Source organism: Olea europaea, unplaced genomic scaffold (assembly GCF_002742605.1).
Source record: "Olea europaea var. sylvestris unplaced genomic scaffold, O_europaea_v1 scaffold1025, whole genome shotgun sequence".
Classification (NCBI taxonomy): Eukaryota; Viridiplantae; Streptophyta; class Magnoliopsida; order Lamiales; family Oleaceae; genus Olea; species Olea europaea.
In genome coordinates, this window is record NW_019227580.1 from 90201 (window position 1) to 98709 (window position 8509).

Genomic DNA, 8509 nt, shown 5'->3' on the forward strand with positions numbered 1-8509 from the left:
TATATATATATATATATATTTATGATCAAAATATCAATGAATTTAAATTACATAAATTTACTTGAGTATGGAGTGAGATTGAATGTTTCTAAGAGCTAGACTATACAATATATAATAACAAGAAGTTTAAAGATAGTAGCACACAATTAAATAAAAATAATACTATTTGTTCTAAGTTTAAGTGAGTCAGCTCATGCTCGGCTCAATTCAGCGTATAGGTGACTACAAATCAACTCGATTAGTGGGCCAATCAGATCCTGACGATAAGTGAGTCAAGTGACTTGATTCGGTCCATTTGACACCCCTAGTGGAATGACCATACGGGTAGAGGGGAATTTCAAGCATAAGCAATTTTGTCTTGTTTTAAAATTGAAAGAGTGAAAATTTATTATAATTGATTGAGATCATATATTGATGATATTTTTTATTTAGAGATGACAAATGCATCGAGCAACTCATCGCCTTGGCTTATTTGGACTCGACCCATGAGTCGCTCGAACTCGTAATGGGGACGAACAAGGATCGAGCCAATCAAGAAAAAAATTGACGAACTAAGCACAGGCAAGCCCACGAGCCGACTAATATGAAGGCTCGTGGTTCACACCTACAAGTCGGCTCATATAAAGGCTTGTGGGCCAAGCAACGAGCAGTGTCCACGAACTTGCACGGGTCATGGGCTGTGACCATTGGCCAATTATCATATTTTAGACCCTTTTTCCTAAAATTTTGAAAGGTTTTTTATTCCTATAAATATTCCCTCCCTACTTCATTTTTTCACAATATATTTCTCTCTATAAAACACAATTCTTCCAATCTTCAAATTAGCAATTAGTTCTTTTATTGTACAATCTTTAATTTCACTATTTCTCATTTTCTTCTTAACCTAATATCAATACTATTATTCTATTCCTACCATTTTCTAGTTTACTCCATATATAATTCCATTTTCAAATGGATTACAGTCGATTGTTGAACACTAATGACTTCGACGAAATTTTTGGTGCCTTCAACAAACCAAAAAGTGCTCTAACTCCATCATTAGATCACGATTTTAGTGGTCTTCATCACATTTCAATTTTTCATGATTTGAGCGACGACCATGGGCATTTGAGCACAGATCAAATTGATTCGACAACATTGAAGAAGATGGAACAGAGACAATGACGTCAAGTAGTAAACACGAACAAAGAAAAAATCGCTAAGTGTTGAGAATCCTTCAAACTAATGGTCACAGGTTCAATAAGAGTGAATGCCAGAAAATTATGCAAATATTGCAAAAAAAGGTTAGCTCGACAAAAAGGTATCGACACGACCCATCTTAATAAGTACTGCAAAAAATGCATAGTTAAACATGAGGCTTTGAACTCTTATCAATCTCAACTCCAGTTTGGTTTTCCTGGTGGCGCAAGTTCTAGTTCTAGTTTTATTAGTTGGGTCTATACAAAAGAGGCAACGTGCTGAAGTATCATAAAGTTCATAGCTAGTGTTGAATTTTTATTTTTTTTTTATCAAGGTGTCCGCTTTCGGCGATTATTCCTTGGGTCTGTGATCCGACCCCTCTTCACACAGATCAGTTAAACAACGGGATGTGTCTCTAACTGACCATGGTCAGAGCACCTCTCCAACTGAACTGTCAAAGTGCCTAGTGAGCCAACTCATGTTGTGCCTTACCTTCCAAGACACTCCTGCCTTTCAGGATAAATCCTACCTTCCAGTATGTGCCTTGTCTTCCAAGAAGATGGAACAAGTTTATAAAGAAATATCTCCAACCCATATACGAATTTTATTTTAGAAGTTTTTTCGTTCAGATGTTATGCTTTATACAATGAAAAAAAAAAAAACTTGAATAATGAGCGATAAAAGTAAATATAATGGTGTTTTATCATTTACCTCCGACGTGGGATCCAATAATAATCATAAAACTCGCATAGTTGTTACTGCACATTACCTACATAAACATCAACCTTTATTTTTAAAGTAATTAAGCATCCTCATAATGCTTCAAGTGTTCTTAATACTTTAATAAATAGTTAAAGAATTTAATTGCCAGAGTAAATTTTGTAATTTTTCATTTGACAATGCAACTGGCAATAAAGTAGTGGTTGATAAATTAGCACAAAACCTAAACCCCGATTCTGGTGGTACACTATTTCTTATGCTACTTTTTTATTTTGAAGGCTACGGTAATACTATTACTACTTATTATGACACTCGACATCAGAGTTGATTTACAAGAAGATGATCGAGAAATTTCATTTTATATGATAAAAAATTTTGAAAGTTTTTTTTAAAGTTACAAATGCATGTTCGAGCTTCTAGTATCCCATTAATCCATTCGTTCTTCCTCACTTAAGTCATATTGCTAAAAATTTACAACGCATAAAATATTACCCATCTTTTTGAGGGTCGTACTATATGTACTCGGGAATTGACATGCCCGATTACACGCCCCTCATAGTAGGGAGGCCGCGCATTTTTTTATTCGGCGCAGACTCCCCTTCTTTGTGAGAGGCGTGTAATCGGGCGTATCAACGCCCGAGTACAAATAGCAAAATTCCTTTTTGATATTGTAGTAGGGATGGAACTTAAGTTTAAAAAATATTGGAATGACTTGCCTATATCGTCTTGTTAGCCTATATAACGGATCATAGATTTAATATAGAGGGTATAAAATTTACTATAAACCAAATTTCAAATACATTGAATTTTGAATCTCCAATTACATATGGTGGTATATAGTGAAGTTTATGTGTGATGTATCTCCTAAGGACCGCACGAATGTGTTGTTGTCATATAGAAGTTGAAGATAATGATTTAATTTTATTAAACTACGTTAATTTTTGTAAAGAAGTTAATCAATATGTCAATACATTTTATTTTTCTTCCCTTGCCCAAGAAATGACGAAATAGGTACAAGTAAAATACTGTTAGCATTAATTAGGTATTTTGCTCACAACGTGCATAGCATGTTAGATTCAGAAGAAGCAAGAACTTTAAACAGACTTAAGTTTTGGATAACGAAGGAGCATCAATATCTAGGCGTTTTCATTATAGCACGTGATTTACTAATCCTTCGATATCTGCTATAGTATTGGAGTCTACTTCTAGTACTGGAGAAGACGTACTAGAATTTGGAGAGTTTAATGTATTTAAAGGATTGAGAAGATGCAAAGTTTCTTATTCAATAAAAACAGTTGAAGATCTTGAAGATCCGAGTTCATCAAAATTTGTAAGTTTAAATTAGTTGATTTTTTAAAATTTCTGAGTTTTTATAAAAAATTATACACGAAAGAACTTGTTCGTGTAAAATTTAAAAAAGATCAAAGTCGAGAACAAAAATCCCAAAAAATCCTTCGTTGTCTACACAATATAAAGGCGATTCAAGATATGTTTATCTAATCCGTTTACCAAATTACGCCCCCAATCGACCCCTATTTTTTCAAATTAAAATGGATGGAATAATATTTTTTTGAATAATGAGTGATTGAAAAAGAATAAAATTTTTTGATTTATGTGTAATATTATTTTATGAAAAATTATGTAATTGAAAATAGTAGAGGGGGAAAAATTAAATTTAATTTAATTGGGCGGCGGCGAGGTGCGTGCAAACGAGGGTCAGGTGACATCCACTACCCCCAAACCCCCAAACAACCCACAAGCAGCTTATATATAAGCCGAAGCAAGAGGAAGCTCCCTCACATGTTTAATGAAATTTATCCGTTTATTAAAATCCTGCTATTTCAGGTTTTTGCGACCAATTTTTGAGGAAAAAGGAAACATCGATGGAGGGTGATTTGTCTACGACAGACCAGCAAAGTATGGTCTCTTCGTTTCTTGAAATCGCAGTCGGTCAAACAGCCGATACTGCCCGTCAGTTCCTTCAGGTTCACCCCTTTATCTCTAGACGCGTTTATATGCAATTTCTTGTGTTAAAACCAAATGCTAATAGATTTTCAATAACGCGAATTTAAGTTTTTGGACAAATTACTGTGGTGCATTAAATTTGGCTTTTGGTATGACCTATTGGATCGTCTCATTTATAGTTCTTTTAAAAAAGAAAAAAAAATAGAATCTTTGGGTTTGGCTTTTGCATATCAAGTTCTATAAGTTGGTGCGGCTGAGAAGATCTGTTGAGTGAGATTTAACTTATAACTGTGAAAAACATGAGAATGAAGATTTAATTTGAAAAGGGTGTTGAAAAGAAAATAATTATGATATTAGAGACAGAAAGAGAAAAGGTAGAGAAACCAGTAAGTAGAATTATTCCACATGATTAGATAAAAGCTCTATAAGGAGAATTTAATATTTCCTTATTTATTATGGATCTGTGAAAAGATTGAGAACAATGATTCCTTAAATTGAAATGAGAGCAAATGAGGAAATAATTATGACATCAGAGGTTAAAAATGAAAATAGAATGAAACCAATAGAAAAATTATTGCTTGTGATTCGAAAAAGCTGTACAAAGAGAATCTGATGTTTATTTTTGGAGTGAGGAGTAGGATTCATTTATTGATGAATGAATCTTCTTTGTACTCTTTTCCACTGTAAATCTTTTTATGCAATGGGGAGCATGCCAACACATATCTCAAACTACAATATGTTTGGAAGGGTCTTTAGATACTTCCATAATTTTATATTGCATTTGACATTTACTTTTCTTGCCCGGTTCCTTGCCGGATTATGTAGACTTATCTGTCTTGTAATTTTGTGCACCTAACTTCTTAAAAGTTATCTTTTCTATTCTTGATGTTGGAGTTCATGTGGTGCAGGCCACAAGCTGGAAACTTGAGGATGCTATTCAGCTTTTTTATTTAGGAAATGATGGTGGGACTGCCGTGCCATCTTTCAATCCCTCAGAGGTTGAAAATGATGTGCCATTGCATGATTCGATTGTAAGGCATGTCGTGTGAACACAACCTAAGTAGGTAGTCCTGTTCATTTTTTTAATCTCTGTATCTTATTTACTTGTCTTTTGTTATTTAATGCAGAGGACCAAAAGAGGATATTGGAGATCAAAATGTGAGACAAGTTGACGGAGATGATGTACGACCACCTCTACCTGTGAAAAGGGACGTTCTCTATGATAATTCAATGCCTCATAGGTATATTATCTCTCTCTCTCTCTCATTGAGAAACATGATGCTTGTCCACCTTTATGGATTATTGGAGACCATGATTCATTGACACTCCTAATGAGCGGGGTGTGTTTGATTATATGTGTCGGACACAACAGTTCTTGGGTACTTTAGGATATGTGTCCGACGCCATGTGGAGCATTCTTTAAATATTCTTTTAACTTTTCAACACTTGACGAACACGTCCAAGACATGCCTCGGGCACATGTCTGGCACACCATGATATTCTTTATAGTTCAAATACAATAGGAACATATCCTCAACACATCAAGGACATGGAAATCCCCATTTTATAAATCTTTGAAAATAAAATTTGGGAGATTTTTAATTTTTGAACATTTTTGTTAAAAGGTCATAACGATGTGAGAAAAAATTCTACAAGCTTCATATCAAATTTATGTATTTAATTCTTGAAACCAGAGAGTATTTTTCAAAATTTGGATTTTTTTTTAAGTGACCCCAAAAGATAAAGACGACTCAACACGAGTCTTGTAAAAGCTCATGTACTGATTTACAAGTATTCCTAGATGTTCTTGCTTTTATTATCTAATCTTCTCATAGATTTTCTGTCTGTCTATTATATGTCATGCTTCTGTCTTCTTACACTTTTAATGAACACTTGCCTGATGAAGTCTGGATGTTAAGTTACTGAGCGGAGAAATTTTACTGCTACCTTCTTTATTGTGATTTTTTGATGCACTTAATTAATATTTCGAGGTGGTGATTTTTTGTTTTGTCTCACTAGCTCGCCAAGAATGGGAGGTTTGCCACGTGAAGCTCAGCGTCACCCAATAGATCCATTCCGCAATTTTGAGGAGGAAATGAGGCGCCCTGGAGTGTGGGAAGGGGACCAAGGTTCTTCCTCTGTGATAAGTAGAGTTCGAGATAATCTTGCTTCCTTATATCGTCAACCATTTGCTTTAATTATCAATGGGCCCTTTGAAAAGGTAAGCAGGTTTCTTATTTTTGGGAAATCTATTTCTTTTTCTGTAAGCTGGCTCTTTCAGGTTCTAGTTAGTAACAATGTATACAGTATTAAACTAAATAACAATGGATCCAAGGAAAAAATCAGAAAAAGAAAACCAGGCTAATTACATATGGCAATTATACAACTTATCCTAATTACAATTTGGCAATTCTACAATAAATCCCTAGTTAGGTTTAGAGTGCAGTTGGAGGAAGATGTTGTAAATTGTAATTGTTATTCTGCTTTGATGTACTTGACGTACTCTGTTCTTCACCTGGGAACCACGGGCACGCTGCCGACAACGACTTGTCGGTGTCCGACACATATCGGACACCGACACGTGGGCGACATGTGTCCGAGTTACTTGCAACGTGTCGGAGAAGAAAAAATGCAGATTTTATACAAAAGGAGGTGACCGGTGACTGAAGAAGAAAACTGAGGAAGAAGAAAGAAGAAGAAATGCAGAGAAGACGGTGAAGAAGAAGACAAGCACTGAAGGAGAAGACACGAAGAGACGTGAGGCAGCCAGGCAGGAATTGAAAAGTCAATGATGTAAATCAATTGCTTTTGTTGGGCCCAATAACAACAATATAAATTTCTTTTAGCATATATTAACTTTTTTTCCAGCTTTATTGTTTAAAAATGCAATGAATTATTATTTTTACCATTTTGCCCTTCATTAAAAATCAAACATACAAAAAAAATCAAATCTATAGTGTGTGTGTGTGTGTATATATATATATATATAATGTAATAAGTATAAAAAATTATTACTTTAGACTGTTAAATTAAAATAAGTTAAAAATAATATTTTAATCAACGTGTTGGTAATGTATCGCGTCGGAACTTTTTCAAAAAATCGCGTGTCGACGTCGTGTTGGACACTCGTATCCGTGTCGGTGCTTCTTAGTTCTTCACTATTGTAATCTTTTACTTCTGCTATTGAATCCTTCTCTTACTGAAAAAGGAAATCACTGCTGTTCTGGTTAGGTGAAGCATATCTCTTTCCCTTCTGTTTTTTTAACACAATAGCATTTATTGCTTCATATTCTATTGTTTTATTATATTTTTTGGGTTCTTTTAGGTCGATTCAATATTTTATTTTATTTTATTTTTTGATTGTTGATATTCTGCTGGTAGTCATCAACACGTTAGTTTATTTTCTGGGAACTTATCTCCTACAGTCATTGCTGATCTCTCCTGGCTAAAAATTCCTAAAAAAACTATTTAGCTCCTGTGTTCTTTCTGTTAATAACGAATTTTTTGTGTAGGCAAAAGATGTTGCAAGAATGCAGAACAAATGGCTCGTGGTTAACATACAGTCCACCACGGAATTCAGCTCTCACATGGTAGTGTTTTAATTCTTGTCTCTGTCATATCATTCGATACTTATTCTCATTTTAGTCTACATCCTCTCTCTGTTTTGAAGCTAAACCGAGACACATGGGCAAATGAAGCTGTTGAACAAACCATCAAAACTAACTTCATCTTCTGGCAGGTTTGTTTTATTATTCTGTTTCAAGCAATCCATTTTGGTGTCATTGCACTTCACTATTTATGGGCATGTCCAGTTATGCTCTTTCATTTTGGATAGCATGACACTAGTATCTCTTTTTTATGATGTTTAGTTCGTTCTATCAATCACTGCCGCTGGATGGTTCTGAATAAGCATGCTGTACATTTTCTTATGCCAGCAAGAAATGGAATTTAATTAACTTTAAATGAGACCTACCACTTTGCCACGACCAAAGGTTGAGGACACCCAAAGTTTTTTTAATTATTGAATCAGTAAATTGAATTTGTTTGGAGAAATGAGACCTACCACTTTGCCACGACCAAAGGTAAATATAGGCTTGTTTTGATCTTTGGACACTGGACGAGAGAAATGTGGTTAAGCCAAAATGGGTTTCAGTAAATACCAAGGAATTCAACTTTTGAACTTAAACAAGAATGAAGAGCTAACGAGACAAGCCATCGCATGTGAATCTAGCTGGCACATTTTATATATATGTATATATACATACACACACACACACACACATGCATATATACATATATAGATGCATGTATATATCCATATATACAGATATACATATATGTATGTATATATGTATGTATGTATGTATATGTACACATACATATATACATACATATATGTATATCTGTATATATGGATATATACATGCATCTATATATGTATATATGCATGTGTGTGTGTGTGTGTATATATCTGGCATTTTTAGATAATGAACAAATGCATTTGAATTCTTTCAGTTTTAACACTTGTTAATCCCTTTGAATCAATATAATCATCATCTGTGAGTTATTTTTAAGATTAAGACATTGTTTGAGCCCCCCCCCCCCCCCCCCCCCCCCCTCCTTTTTTTAAAAAAGATTTTTGTGT

The 8509-nt window shown here is 34.4% G+C and overlaps 1 protein-coding gene across 2 annotated transcripts in view; it reads left to right on the top strand.

The window, feature by feature from the left end:
* The first annotated feature begins 3648 nt into the window (after positions 1 to 3648).
* Positions 3649 to 8509, top strand: part of LOC111372774 (plant UBX domain-containing protein 7) — a 9595-nt gene continuing 4734 nt past the window's right edge. The window contains exons 1-6 of one of the 2 annotated variants that reach the window (XM_022995169.1): positions 3649 to 3884; positions 4773 to 4900; positions 4992 to 5105; positions 5884 to 6085; positions 7377 to 7454; positions 7535 to 7603. In XM_022995169.1, the coding sequence (XP_022850937.1) occupies positions 3783 to 3884; positions 4773 to 4900; positions 4992 to 5105; positions 5884 to 6085; positions 7377 to 7454; positions 7535 to 7603 (693 nt within the window). In that variant the 5' untranslated portion in view covers positions 3649 to 3782. The remainder of the gene's footprint in view (positions 3885 to 4772; positions 4901 to 4991; positions 5106 to 5883; positions 6086 to 7376; positions 7455 to 7534; positions 7604 to 8509) is intronic. The other variant, XM_022995171.1, reaches the window with a different exon arrangement.